The sequence below is a fragment of the Neodiprion fabricii genome, chromosome 2 (genome assembly GCF_021155785.1).
Source record: "Neodiprion fabricii isolate iyNeoFabr1 chromosome 2, iyNeoFabr1.1, whole genome shotgun sequence".
Lineage (NCBI taxonomy): Eukaryota > Metazoa > Arthropoda > Insecta > Hymenoptera > Diprionidae > Neodiprion > Neodiprion fabricii.
The window spans coordinates 27,057,235-27,073,182 of record NC_060240.1 but is presented as its reverse complement, the minus strand read 5'-3'; the positions used below and the strand labels follow the sequence as shown (position 1 = coordinate 27,073,182).

At 37.9% G+C, this 15,948-nt stretch overlaps 1 protein-coding gene across 9 annotated transcripts in view; it reads right to left on the bottom strand.

Moving 5' to 3' along the window:
- The window catches only part of LOC124176223 (solute carrier organic anion transporter family member 74D), a 95,949-nt gene that overhangs the window by 17,532 nt on the left and 62,469 nt on the right, over positions 1-15,948 (bottom strand). For 8 of the 9 annotated variants that reach the window (XR_006869328.1, XR_006869329.1, XM_046557187.1 and 5 more), the window contains 10 exons: positions 9,158-9,638; positions 7,796-8,130; positions 6,668-6,888; positions 6,272-6,412; positions 5,250-5,372; positions 1,618-1,782; positions 1,299-1,494; positions 990-1,167; positions 563-803; positions 126-254 (listed from right to left, as the gene is read on the bottom strand). Coding sequence is in view for 7 of the 9 variants with exons in the window: in XM_046557187.1 (XP_046413143.1) it covers positions 126-254; positions 563-803; positions 990-1,167; positions 1,299-1,494; positions 1,618-1,782; positions 5,250-5,372; positions 6,272-6,412; positions 6,668-6,888; positions 7,796-8,130; positions 9,158-9,493 (2,065 nt within the window). In the remaining 2 variants the exon portion in view is untranslated. Of the gene's footprint in view, positions 1-125; positions 255-562; positions 804-989; positions 1,168-1,298; positions 1,495-1,617; positions 1,783-5,249; positions 5,373-6,271; positions 6,413-6,667; positions 6,889-7,795; positions 8,131-9,157; positions 9,639-14,431; positions 14,453-15,948 lie in introns of those variants that run through there. The other variant, XM_046557188.1, reaches the window with a different exon arrangement.

Below are 15,948 nucleotides of genomic sequence, written 5' to 3'. Positions count from 1 at the left end.
TCTATCATACATTGTATTACCACATACGGTGTATATCATTGTAAAACTAAGCGTGAAATTCTTTCTCTAATGTTTGATGCTGAAACAAAAGCGACGAATATTTTATTGTTACGTTTTTAACTTACCATGATAAAACATTCGGAATATGTTAGAATCGTAGAGCCAGCAGGCACCGCGTTCACCGCACGCAACGTCCCACACAAGACAGGCCGAGTCTACAACAGCACCGTAAACTATGGGGCAAGGAACGTTACCTAAAAGAATAATATACAGTGATTTATACAATTAAACAACAGAAACAAATAAGGAAAAAAGAGAATGCTTATTATTGAACGTTTTCAAAGCTTTATACAAAGACAATACATTTGAAACCGTTCAGTTGAACTCTGTACATATTGTTTGGAATTGCATGTTGAAAAATCGTCAATTCGCAATTTCCTTTTACAAACTTTTGTTTCTAAAACACCCACAACGAAATGGTCAAGATGATTCTTTTTCTTTCTCTGCATTGAAGAATTATTTCTAAGGAAATTGAAGGAAGAATTTCGTTGCCTCCGCTCACCGAAAAGGCCAATTGCAAATTGTATCAGCCCCAAAGCCATGGCCTTGTCCCTAGGGTCGACACATCGGAGTATCAGTAGCATGGAGCCAACTTCACTCGTAGAATGAATGAAAACAAAGACTGAGAATAGAATCATATAGACCCAGAAGTTGTTGCAGTCTAAATCGCAGTAACCAATTGTTGCAGTGTCCAATGGATCGGAGTGTGTAGAATTCTGATCAATACACTGACAGTCCGAATACTAAAATGTGATAGCAAAAATTTCTTGTCAGTAGTGAAAAATAACAATTACACATTGATATTTGAGCCATAAATATGAAATCTTGATGGAATAGAGAAAGACCATAAGTGAGAATACGCTACGACATTGACATATCTGTACAAATATGTTTTCTTAATGAATTTAAATAAATAACTTGGTACTTACGGAAACTACCTTGTCGTTTTCAACAACGTAGTTGGAACAGCCTGCGTGACAAGCCGAGTAGTAAGTTTTACCATCGGATCCACAGATCGGACTAAATTTGTTGTAATCACATTCGCAATCTGTTTCACACGTCAGCGCAAAACTAGACATACTGAAGACGTTCTTATCTTCAACTTTCCTGTAATCATGTTAAGTAATAGTCAAGATTACAATATTTTAAGGTCGTGATATTGGCTTGACAAGAAAAAAAATCAAACACGTTATAAAATTGCTTGCACACGTATTTGAAAAATAACCTGATATACTGACTGTTCAGGATGTAACACAAGCCCTGCAAAATCATCCATCGGACATCCAATGAACATCAAAATCCCCATGCCAACGGCATAGACGATAGCTGTGAAGGCGATCCAGGCAGCGACTAGCCTGGCATTGGGTTTCATTTTCAGAATAAATACCCCACTGAGCACTATACCGAGGCCCATTACAAGGATACCTCCGACTCCTGGTTAAAAATGTATTATGTTTACATTTAAACAAATCAGTTCATTACTTAGCCATATTTTCGATTTCAGACCACCCGAAAGTTGGGATGAGTCTAATTTTTATAACTGTTTTCCATGCCAACCTGAAATCATGTTAGCATGATGAGCTGGAAGTCGGAATTGGCTCTCCAGATACTTTGGTAGAAAAGTGTAGAGGCCGGCGATAGGCAAGATGTGCAGAACGCTGCTCGCAGTTCGAAACATGAGTATATCATTTTTGAGTAACCTTTTGACGGCTTTTGGAAAATCTAAAACAAAAGATATTTAAAATTAAATTATAAACTTTACGAATATGATGAAAAATTACGTTCAATGCGTTGTAAGTTGTTACAATGAATGAATGACGGTTGAGGATTGACAACTACAGTTGTGAGGTATTTAAGAGCAACTTCAATAAACACCGACTTCAAAAGACGGTTTAATCGTTAATAAAAAATTGGCAAGATTAATTTCGTTAACAAGTTTAATCCAGAAAAACTAAGGCTCATTGACCTGCAGTAACTCGTGTCGCGCGTCGTTACACGCATGTATATAATAATACCAGCATACCTCAATATGGAGCTTATTAACAAAAGCACTACCGTTCAGAGTTATATGAGATCAGAAGAATGTACCAGTACAATATACATTCACACTATAGATATACACAAGAATAGTAACAGAAGGAAAGAAATACATATGAGACATACAAGCTATTTAAATGCGAGGCTTTATTTTTTTATCACAAAGAAAATTAAATCATTTTCAAAGCGGAAAATATATTATGTGTAATCATCATTTGTATTCATGAAAATTTGTCGTATATGTATTTCGAATAAAATTCTATTCGTCAAAGATTTCGTATGAAAAGAGTGAACAAAAAAAAAAAAAATGAAATAATTATTGCAGTACTGTATCAATGTCAATTGTTTGTAATTCAAATCCGCGTATATTATACTGAATTGAAATACGAAACTATTTTGTGAATTTATTATTTTTAAATGAAAAAGAGTTGAAATGATTTGTTTTTTGGGGCTTTGCATGTACAGGACTGGAAATATCAACACAAGAAAGTGTTTCATTTGTAAGTTTTTTGAGTATATAGATTGGAATGAATTTTATATTTGAATAACTCAGACATTTTTGCACACAAAACGTATCAGTTGTTATTTCTTTCCCCCACGACCAGAAGTGCTAAAAATTCGTGACAAGGCTTCAATTTGAAAAGCATGATAAAGTTGATTAACTTGTTTCTTACAAATAGTAATGCGTGAAAACCAAAAAATTGAAGTATTTCCACATTTCAGTGTACACTATAAAAAATCCGAATTGCAGTCAGATCAAAATGTTGAGCTTTAAAAAAAAGAAAAAAAATTCTACCCGCAAGTTGCCGGATCGGCCCACATAACATCTACGTTACGGGATCATTCACAGTAGGATCTTGCGACATATTCCGTTTTTCTTTCCCAATATCTCAATGCCCACGCATATTGTTAAAAATCCGCGAGACGTCGTTGCAGACATTCGAATTGCAGGATCGTGATTAGCAGTGAATTGTGGATGCAGGTCGCGTCTCAAGATTCGGCAACAGTGGAATGGTGGGTGTACGGTAGGGGGGGGGGAGGCCCCTCAAATTATTGAGAGATTTGCTTTATTGTTAGTCTCAGAGTTGGCCTCTCTGCTTCTTCGCTCGCTGCAAGCCTCTATTATACATACGTATGCTACGCGTATTTTTGCACATACGTATGTACACTCGGGGCAATGAATCTGAGACGGCTAGTTTTTTACACTAGACAGTTATGTTGGCAACACAGAGACACCTACAGCTCCACAGTCGGCCGAGCGGAAACAAACTCAATCTCAATAAACAAAACATAACTCATGACAGTCGAAGCTATCCTCAGAATACCGCGGGTATAATGACTTATCAGATTGTCAGAACATCAATTTAAGGTTAGATTCGATGGTCATGGGTTATGTTGCGTTTACTGAGATTGCGTTAGTTTCGCGCTCGGCTGACTGTGGCGCTGTAGGTTTCTCTGTGTTACCAACGTAACTGTCTAGTGTAAAAAATTAGCAGTCTCAGATTCATTGTCCCCAAGTGTACGTACAGTATTCCCAGCTAATGCCTACTCTCTCGGTCGTTTCGCCGCGGCCGCGGCCGCAAGTCAAGTCGAGTCGTACATGCACACAAGTCACAAGCAACAACTTGTATACGTGTGTTTTCATGCACGGTTAATGTCCGCCGTGTATATGTGTATACATGCGCGCGTGTACGGGCATGAGGTACACGTACGTGAAAACGACCCTGAACTTGCCCCACCTAACAGACGGCTGTATATGTATACCATACGCGTTCATTATGTTATTATGTATAAACGCATGCCATTTCGTGGTCAGGCAATGCGTCACGACGATAAGACAACGATCAGAGTCCCGAAATCACTGAGTTTTTGCTATCTATTTTATACATACACACGCACGCATACATTTGTACGTTTGGAATTTTTTACATGCATGGATTAATTATTATTAAAGCTGTGTGCACAATAAATGGAAGGTGATAAAAATAACAATAACGAATCGATAATACTCTGGGCATTGAAGTTGCAGATATGGAAATTATCGTCCGAGCATGAAATTTTTTCATTTATTTTTTTACACTCACCGTCATAGGATGTATGTCTGAATAATTATACATTTTCGGGTAGATGGAAAATACAAATTGTTGATCGAACCCGCGTGATAAGCTGTTCAATTTCGCCGCAAAAAACAAGTAACACCCGCAGTGTGATTTGCCTAATGAACCAGTTATTTTTTTTCTTTTGATTTTTTCGCGACACACGCTTAAAAATACTCTAAAAGCTTCGTCTCTCCTGAAGTTTGCTCTATATCGATAACCCCGCAAGCGCTTTTACAAATATCCGATTCAAATCTGATTGTAGTAATAAGTATCTTTCACACTACCGTCATGATATAACGCATTTAAAATAGCCCGATTTCTAAACAGATTCGTTCGCCCGGCATTGGAAACAACTTGTGTAAATTTCGAATCATTACCGTACGTTCAGATCGTTGTGTTGAAAATTAGCATGTCGTTTTAAAGTTGATTCTATACGTGTCATGCGTCTCCGTGTAAATACTCTGAAACGTCTGTTGAACGGCAAATTTAACAGAAGCTTGATAAATTCAGCACGATTATGATCAGGTGTAGACAGACTTTTCACACATTCCGAATAAAAATTTCAAGCTTCTGTGTTATTTTATTGCGAAGCAACGGAAGATGTGCAAGTCATGCAAGAAAAGACACATGATTACTGTCTTGACTTCACCTCATGTTAAACTTTGCGGTAAATACATACGCGAGAAATTTTTAGGGGGCATTCTTTATTGGTGTGTATTTTTAGACACCTCAGGTTCGCTAGTATATTTATAGAACGTATCGACAGCCTTTCACCAATATTTAATAGTATGAAATATGTATCACAGTTCCAACTAGAAAGTAGTAAGGATATAATTCATAACGATATTACAAACAACAGGAAAAAAAGAAAAAAATAAACAACAAACAATCCAGCCGCGATACTTTCTTATTTACAATCATTTCCACAATCGTTATCATCGGCAGCCGTTATGCGTAATTATGCTTAATCATTTTTAATCATCGTAACACGTAGAAGTACAGTAAAATAAAAACGAAAGTATCAGCTTATAAAATGCGAAATTGTTCGCTCACCTTTGAGACTCGGCTTGTTCGCATCATCGCGCCGAAGCGGTGCTTTGCTAGATGGCAAACGCCGAGGAAATGCGAACATGGCGACGCTGGCCAACAGTAGCATCGCCGAAACGAGTACCAGACCTGTAGAGGATGAAAACGTGCCGTCGTTAATCGTCGATATTACGTGTTTCGTATTATCTAGATAATTTTATTTAACAAATACCATAATCGTAAATAAATTCAATCTATCTCTTATGTAATAGAAATAACATCGGTCGAGTTCAACTTTCATATTCACTTAGGTTAATCTGATATTTGTCTTTACCTTTATTTACGGTATAAAAATTAGGTAAAGTGCTCACTGAAACGTAGGCGGCGCTAATCGGAGTCAAGATACTAATATAATTATTTAAAAATAAATAGTTTCAGAAGAACATGTTTCCGAAAGGAACTACGTTGAAACAAAGGACCGGTGAAAGATATTTGCTCTAGGTGAATAAATATTATTTAATCTCACGGAAGATTCAAACGTTTTAACACACCTACAATTTCAGGGTGATTCAACGAAACCTTGAATAGTTTCGACAAGAAAATTTTTTTTTCGCCTTCAACAAGAAAATACCTTGCTAAAACATCCCGTTTCTCTCATTAAAATCTCCCGTTTTTACGTTGATATTTTTGATCATGTAAAATAAACTAATGATAATGTTATATTTTACCAGAGAAATTATTTTAAACGTTACCTAAACTCAATTTGTATAATGAAAAATCTCATTTTTATATAGCAAATAATAGCCGTAACTTTGTAAAACTCTGTCGATAAATTACTAGGAAACTTGCGAAACTTTCGCTGTACCATTAAAATCAAATACTTGCAGTTAAGAACAGAGAAAACTTTCGTATTTTTACCTATATATATACATGCAGTACTTTACGAAGCATTCGCATTATATACTATATACTTAAATGAATATAAGAAGGCGAGGAATTGTTGGCTGAAACGCTAAATGCAGCTCGTAATAAAAGAGGAATAAACTTACCGAGCCACCAGGCACCCACCCATCGAGGATCTGAAGGCGTAATTTCCGGAGTTACGGACAAATCTGCGTACAACATTGTGCAGAGCGATCCAAGTATAAAACCGAGAGCTGGTCCGAGTATTCTCACGCCGATTGTAATTGCTGCAATTTTAGTAGAAAATCACAAATTTTACCTTTTGAAAATTAGTAAAAAAAGACACGCGACAAAAATTTGCAAATCAAGAGACACTCGCTAACACTGAAACGCATATTACAATTACATGCTACAAATACATATAAAACTTCTGCGTGACAAGAGAAACAATTTTCAGACAATATTCGACAATCTTGAGGTAAAACAATGATGACAAATAAGGATAAAAATAATTAAAGAAGCAAAAAGGGGTGTCAAATTACCAAAATAGAGAGGACTCTCTCTGCTAGCAACGTTGTCGTCAATATAAGGAATCCCAAGAGTGTAAACGGCCGTCTGGCCCATTCCAACACCGAGTAAAGAGACGAAGAATATAGCCAAAACTATCGTTGTGATTTTGCTCTGTATCCTCCGTTCCTCTAAGAAAGCTTCCTTGCAGTAAGTTGAGGACAGATTCCGCAACACAGGCGTGGTATCCCTCGTCCTGCGAACGTGTTATTATTTTAGTATAAATATAAAATGATCACTTGTTTTGTTTCAATGTATCTAAGCGGTGCCGTGGCGCTAGTTTTTAATTAAAATTCGGAATCCTTTGCGATGGAAGAAAAGTTGAAAATCAAAGATCACAAGGCAAATAGAACTTGGATGACAGTTACACGTGGAGGTATATCCATACGTACGCACGTATAAAACATCCACGGTTATAACTGCGAGGGTCGGAAATATTAATTAAAATTAGAAGCCAGACGGTCGGTCAAAGGACGGTCAAATAATGGTCAGACGGGTGTATTATTAACTGTTATGCTTAAACGACGTATTAAATGTACCTTATACACAGACATAATATGTATACAAGCGAGGTCAGAATTGGTCAGAATGCGCATCCCGGGCAGCATTTCTGCATATCTTTTATACCCGTCTCCGTGTTTGTCTTACTACATGGGTAAACTTTTATCAATCGTTTCATCGTGTATTATATGTAAATATATACCAAAAAATATTCCACACTATTATTGTTCGTACGGTAAAAGTTCGTTGTTAATAAAGTTGACGCTCGTCTTCACGATTTGACTTGCAGTTAATTGCACAACATATTTGTCAATTTTTGCTTCTCTTGCACATTATATATAAACAGATTATCGTACTAGTTTGCCTCATTTTCATATTTTACTCCGATAATGTTAACGTAATGATCTCATGCCGTAAAAATGTTGTCCGGGATTACGAGAAAAATATCTAATGACTCGTATCTCTTTTTCCACTTTGTATCTCGTAGAAAAAAAAATAAAAATATATCAAATATGCTTAAAACAATAACACATACATGTATATTTACGTCAGTTATTCTAGGAGGAAAAGTATGAATGACGTTCTTTTCGTATTTTACTCACGTGTTTGTATCCCATGGCTCTTCAAGCTTGCATAAGTTTGGTGGAACGGGGCCGGTCGTGTGAAGCATTTCATTTTGCCGCATGAGTTTATCGCCGAATATGAAGTGCGGCATGGAACAGGAGAAGGAACTTACAGCGAACAAAATCATCCCCCACGCTATCCATTTAGGCCTGTGACCTTGACCCCCGTAATAGGTCAGAAGAAGCGACGAACCGATTTGCCCGATCTCGGTTGCAGACATTATTATACCCGTAGTTTTCGACTGTATTTGGAACAACTTCTCTATTGTCGTTATTACAGATACGAAGTAGGTGTAATACATACCCTGGAGGACCTGAAAATTTTACAATTACACCGATTTTAGATAGTTGAGAAAATCGAAGGTCGACATTTTTTCCTCAAACTTCGCTTGCGCATCTCTTTTTACCAATTTAAATATGAATTGGTAAACATAAGATCAAAATCGTATTTTCGTTCGGCTCGTTGATTAGTTGAAACAATTTAGAATTTTTTAAGAGAAATCGACATCATTGTTCATGTAAATATTATACTGACAATTCATACCATCAAAAATCAATTTGCCCAATAACAGAACGTAACGAATGTAATGAAATAATATTTAGTCAGACCGTACAATGCTTCCAGGATGCTAAATATACCCAACTTATCCTCGTATAATTTTCAACACAGAAGCTTCTATATACGTATACGTATGTGGTTCAAGTTTGACCCGAATAACTTTTTCGTTAAAGGCTGCTGAACTTTCTAAATCACTATTATTTCACAATTTTTTCTGTTTCGCAATTGCGTTGAGATTGAAAGGTCACATGTAGCAACTTTTTGAGTATATTGACAAATGTCAATGAACCTGCGTTTTGATTATGCAGGCAACACGAAATAGGATTCATGACACAAGATCGGCTTTAAGGTTGCGTGTTTGTTATCCGGTTTCTTGAGATGTCAACATATTTCATCTATTCAATAACCGCCTTCCTGCGTAAGGGTACCCGATTTTCATATTCCCTTTCAAAACCCTAATTTTCAATATCATTCCAACAATCATAACCAATGATTGGAAATTTCGAAACACAATTCGTCGAGTTTAAAAGCAGAGCGTAACAAAAACAATTGGTCAACATATTACACAGACGTGTTTGTCTACGTCTAAGGGTACAGTAAGAGAAAAAACAAGCCCAAAACTTTTGAAAATTGCATCATGCAACATATTAAAACCTCAGCAATTAACCCCTAATTTCTGTGAATTCAATACAGTAAAAAGTGTGCTTAAACTTAAACTAAACTTGTTTTAATTTCTCCAATTTTTACCATCACCGATGTTACATTAATGCCATTACGCTTACCCAGGTGATACAAAAGATGACTAAGAATGCTTGTTTCGAAGCAAAGCACTGCATCCACTTAGGTGTAACGAGACTTCCCCATCCGCAGCTGACATCTTCGTCGGAAAATTCTACGGTGTTTGTGCCATTTGAATTTTTATCACCAGCCTCTGGTTTGCCGTTAGAAACAATTTCGATCGGTTTTCCATTCGGCATAAGTCCGTTGTTATTGTGCTTCGGTATCGCGTTGCATATAACACCGTTACCCGGTCCACTCAACAGTTTTGAACTCGGTGATATTATCGTCAGCGAATCCACCGCCTCGTTCCCCAGTATCTGCCCGTCCCCGACCGCCATTTTCGTTATCCCCTTTTGTAAAATTTTGCTTTTCTTTTCTTCTTTCGTTCCTCTCCTTATTCTCCTTCCCCCTTCTCTTCTCTACGCCTGTCTCAACTACGGACCTTGGTAAGGGTCCACACGCTAACCGGCTCGTCTCTTCAGTCTGCAAAAGATAAAAAAAAAAAGATTGCAGATGTTAAGAATTTATCAACCGCCACATGGTCGTACAATCAATAAAAACATTTTACAGGTCTCGTATGCTAGAGAGGTTATAAAATTGGGTTTGAATATTTTAATATAAACAGAAAAACAATTGAAGTGAACTGAACAAAGGTGAATAAAAAAAAAAAATTGCAAATATCCACCAGTACAAGAATCACTCTTCAGGATCTCTGTGTTTGTGTCGCGAAGATAAACCGTAAGAAAGGACGCGATGGGAAACCAGTTCACTTTCATTACTACGGGTAAGAATGACCACTTTCCTGTTTTCTACGCAACGAAACTCTATATATCACATACATACGCATCGATCGGATAGATCATGGAACAAGACTGCCTGCAATTGGAAAAGATAGCAATTTTATGCATTCACATTACGTATAATGCAGGGGAAAAAACCGAAATTAGTTTGAATAAATTTAATTGCTATTAACAGTAAAAGAAAAAAAAACAGTCATCGATTTATACTATTTTCAGTACACGATACATGCACGTCAATTTATTCAAAAGCATTACTGACAGTTCGTTCCAATTTTTCGTATCACCGCGTTTTCGTTACATCTATATACCATTAGGGGAGTCGTTTTTGCATCAAGGAGGGGAGAAAGAGAAAAAAAAAAATGGTAAAAGAAATCGGCAGGAACTAATTCCGTAACGGTGTAACAGGTCGTATTGTCATCGTCGTTATTCCATCAGCTGTAAGCCAAGTGGTGTAAGTATGCAGAGTAAAAAGCGCAGGCAGCGAACGTCCGTCTGTCTCTCTGGAAACAGTCTGAAAGAGTTGGTCTAGGTCGCTCCTTTCACTGTCCTACTAGCGTCTCCTGGTTAGCGGCAGCAACAGCAATAGCAACAGCTGGTTACCCTGCCTCGTGTACCGTCGCTGATCCCCGTCCCCGCACCAAACGTCCCAATTCTATGAGTTTATACTATCAATTAATAGGAATCGATCCCCGTAGTTGGATTCTGTATTGATTGGTAAGTGATTGGATTGTTTATCGGGGGAATCTGATATTGTTGAGTAGCTAAATCAAGATGTCAGCACCAAAAGTGTGAAAACAACGAACCGTGAGAATTTATTCCCCTGAAGAACAGCTTTGTCGTGAAGAGGAAACTTCGAAAGTGGTTATGCGTGTGGAAAGGTGGTTTGACTGGAGAAATTAACGATTATTATAATTGAAAACATGACAGGGGTTGTAGAAAATCTAATTACGCGCAGATGTTTGTTGCGGATAACGTGAAAAACGGTTTTGAATGGTTTCGAACGGTTTTAAATCCACCTCGAACTACTTCGAACTGATTTCAAGGAAGTTGAAAACGATTCCGAATGGTTTCAAGGGAATTTCAAACGATTTCAAGCGGTTTGAAAATTAATCAAAGCTGTTTGAAACAGTTTCAAGCAGTTTCAAACGATTTTGAATTGATTCCCAGTGGTTTTAATTGGTTTCAAATCAATCTCAAGAGATTTTAAATTGGTTTCAAATGATTCCAAACGGTTTCACGTGATTTCAAACGGTTTCAAGCAGTTTGAAAATTATTCGAAGCTGCTGTAAACTATTTCAAGAAGTTTCAAGCGATTTTGAATTGTTTTCCAGTGGTTTTAAACGGTTTCAAACTAACTTCAAGAAATATCAAACGAATTTAAATTGATTTTGAGAAATTTCAAACGGTTTCATGTGATTTCCGAGAGATTTTAATTAACATTGATTCTCGAATTCAACGGACGAACAACTTCTCGGGAAATTCTAGTCAACTCACCTCGCGTTTTCTCGAATTCTTAACTCCTTCGTCCGAAGGAAGATCCTAGTTTTTCTAACAGATCACTCAGCCTAATTTCCTATAGATTAGTTTCCGACCTCGTAACTTTCGCGAGAATTCTATAAGATAATGCAACCCTACGAAAATGAATGAAAACATAAGGGAATAAATATGGCGTCCACCTGATATCCGGTATATCGCAGCCTAATACAGCGAACCTGCAACTCTGCAAAATTGTGTGTCAAGTGATCGCCAAGTAGGAGTACAAGTAGCGCCGCAGAGCGAAGGCGAAGGCGAAAAACGTGCGCGGTAAAAGTCCATAGTTCAAAGATAGGAGGAGGCTAGCTCATGCAGCTGCTGGGTCGTTCGCATACGTAACTGCAGTAGCAACGACAACTAATAACATCGCGGTGGGGCAAGGGTGACCCAGTTAGTAGTGCAGAGAAGAAAATTCCTACTCGTAAATGGTATAAACGATCATACGTTTTAAACGACGACAATCGCTACGGTACAAGTATTACGAAATGGAATGTAATCGAGTAACAACATATTAATCGGCCGCATTCGTAGCTGCCGAAATGTATCGTTCAGCCGAGTCGTTGAATGAAAAATTCCGAAAAATTCTATTATGACGAAAAATAATTGACGCGTATTTTTTCTTTTTTCGATTCAACGTTTGTTAGCAAAGATATAGCCCGTCGAATTTTCACGACGTCACAATGTTCACGTTGTAGTATAACTATATCTATAAAAAGAAAAAATACGTCTCAATTGATTTCCGACACTTGGTCCGACGGACCTGACGGAGAATTTTTGATTCAACAAGTCATTTTGCAGGTTAAAAAAGATTTTAAAAAAAAATTACCCAAATTTCCCGGTTATTGCAAAAAAAAAAAAAATCCCTGACCTTTTCACAACTTTTGTTTACGTGTAAAGAAATTCCCTGATTATTTCATGATTGCCAGGTCACGCAATAAACTCTGATAAACTGATTTCAAGTTGCCCCCTCCAAAAAAAATAAATAAATAAATAAATAAATAAAAAACCTTGCGACGAGCGACTGGTACTAAACCGAATATAGAGAAACGGTAAAGGAACCTCTTGCGTTGCATCGTTGCTTGGTTGAGAAAAAAATAAAAAAATAAACAAAAAAAAATATATACAACCGCACCCACACAACATGTGAAAGCAATTATTATTATTCCTCTCGAAGATGGTTCGGCCAGAGAGGGCTGAATAATCGTAGAGAACAGCATTGGTAGTAATTTTCAACTAAATCTGCAAATAGCTCCAAGTCACGGCCTATAAAATTGTCCTTTAAATAACCTGCATAGCTTGCTGTGCAGCAGCATCAGTAGTAGCGGCAGCAGCAGCAACGGCATCAGCGAAAGCTTCCAGTCGTCTTTTAGCTACGCCGTTTGCAGATGCAACGCTCGCCTCGTCGACCGAACTCGGAGACGGTCGGTCTGCCTCCCCTCACCCCCCCGACCCTTCTTTTCGTTCGTCGCCACCGGATCGACGAGCAGCTTCGGTTTCGACCTGCCGCAGCTCGTCGTGTGGTGCACATCGCCACATACGCACGTGGGGCACGTGTGCATCGCGACGGTATGAATGTGAACGGAAGAGAGATTGAACTGGGTCAACGAGACACGCTGCCGGCGCTTTTACGTACATATCTGACGGTATGAAATGCATTTATACAAGACGCGCGTGCGTAACAAGCCTGACAATTATATGCGTGGGTGTTTGAATAATCATATCGTATACGCATACCCTATATTTAAATATGAAACGAGTGAAAAAAAATACACTCGCCATACGCGTAGGTTCGATTCAATGCCCAACCAGTTATTTAAATCATTCTTATTGTTGTAGGTATAGGTTAAATACGAGAATCGTAAACAGAGTTTCGGTATTCGGTGGTTCACCCTGCCGCCGATAGGGGGTTCGCTCTCTCGCGGTCGAACCGACTTGACGAGAGGCTGGGTTAGCTTGGATTCTGGCTCTTTACAGTCGGTAACTTACCGACGCATTTCATCAAACGGAGCGAGATGTGAAAACAGATTTTTGAGATGACTTTGTAGGATGTACGTTTTGAGAGTTTGAGACCAGACTGAGAATTGCGAAACCTTTTTGGTGATTAGAGAATCCGTGGTTGATTAGTTTACTGATCATGTCGGATGTGTTATAATGGTATAATACGATTGAGGAATGGATTTATGATTCTTCATGATTAGCTATAGCGAAAGCGAAACAATTTATTTCTAAACGCAAACGAATCTTCGCTATTTTCTTTTCTTTCGTTTTAATCTTTACCGAATCGCAACATCCACCAACATAAGGCAAAATAAATTTCTCATCAACTCGCCCGAACTCGACGAGTATAATAAAATTAAAAATACATAAACAATTGAAAATTGTACGTATTAGTTGATCGTGTGACCACAATACACTAAGAAACTTCAGCACATCGTAATTTGTACCTGTCGCGAGCGTGTTGAAATTATCTAATTAAACAGCTGCCCGGTGATATAACAATCGAACAAATTCGAAGGTCTTTAAACCTCCAACAGTAGTTACACAGTTCTGGCGAATCACGGAAGTAGCAATATCGGGGTCCCGACTCCTGTGACGAGGCGGATTTACAGAGTGTGCAAGCCAGTTTTTCGACCGAGCTAAGACAACGAGAATAAAAAAAAAAAAAAAAAGAGCAACGAACAAAACCAAAACGACCAAAGAGAATCGGAAAGAAAAGGATCTCGCAAAAATTTGACCCGAGGGGGGGGGGGGGGCTCTCTTACAGCTTTGCAGATAGTCATCGAATAATGATTCCGGTTGCTTTCATACGCACACATACCGGCCCAGAGGTAGACCAAGAATTGCCTGCAGTCATCACGCATGCAGCGAATAAATATATCTGTATACGTGTTTTACAACAGACATGTATTATACACGTAAATACGTATTACGTTATACACATACCTATACATACGTATATTCGGCAAGAGCGTTTTTACTTTTGACGGGAGGATGACTAACAACAGAGCCTTGGGCGTTTGCCATTTTTCTGTCTAGTCACCGGTCGCCTCGCCGCCTTCTTGCTGCACGCTCCGATGGGTTATAATACGTACGTATATGTACGTATAACAGCCTCCGATCTCTGAAAATTGGCCAGGTGTTCCGCTCTGTTCGAAACCGGGTGACCCTGATTATGGTCGGTGAATAAAAGAGGTAAAAGTAAATTGAGAATTGAAGAGAGAACCAAAAAGACAACGTAGTTTTAATGCTTTTATTTTCTTGTCTTTTTTTCGCATTTTTTCTTTTCATTTTTTCAATTTTTTTATTTGCTAATTTATTTTTATTTATTTTTTTTTAACCCCACTCAACTCCCCTTCTCAACTCGGTTCGCGCCCGCATGATCGACGCGAAACAAATAACTACACACATGCACGTTACATGGGAACATGTGCGCACAGTATTTTACAGTGTTTCGTAAGTGTATTGTACATATAGATATTATAGACGCGAGAGTGTTAAGATCCGCCATTTTTAAACCGCGAGAAGAAAGTTTCGTATTTCACGATATATTATATATAGTATACTATACGCTGCATGTAGGTACGATATATAACCTATATGTTATTGATGAGGCGAGAAAAATAAGAGATAAGAAAAGGAGGAAAAAGATTTATAAGAAAAAAAAAAAAAAAAAAATACATGTCGTTCTGCCGTCTCCGTACCAAAATAGGTAACTACATACCCACACACGACGATTCGTCGCGCGATTGAGAGTCATCAGTTTTTAACCGGCCGTATCCAGATATGAAAGATTTTTATTTTCATTTTTTATTATCTTCTTTTTACACCGAGTCCGCCCGACCGATCGGGGCTGCGGTCCTCGATCTGCAAAACTTTTAGCCGCAAGCCTTTTTGTTTTTTTTTTTTTTCATTTGTTCATTCTTTCGCGATCCGAGAAATATTCGCAACGCACCGCGGAATTCGCCACATTATGCATACACTGAGAAAAGTTTAATTAATTACGAGTTATTAGAAAATTGTAGTAAAATCGATACCGTTACAATAAATCGTTTGAAACGTGTGGTCAGAATTATCGTAAAATATTGTACGAGCGGTTAAAAAAATTTGTTCTCCACTTTGTATCCAGAATTATGTTATTCGGTTACGGTATAAAAAAAAGTAGGAAATATTCAAGTACCGTTGAAGTTAAAATCAAATGTATACAACTTTTTTTTCCTCGTGATTCGTATGTTACAAGTAAAGTTTACCCACACTACCCATAAAAATTAGATAGTGAAACAAGTACAAATAAGAATAACACACGTGCAGTTAGTATAACCCGAAAAAAATAACGCGTAATAGAGTTGATGTGGAAATTTTTATCTATCTGTATCAAATCGAATGACGAAACGCTCGTAGTAGCCTCGGGGTGATCGAATACCGCTACAGACACCCGGTACACCTAGACGATCAACGGAACG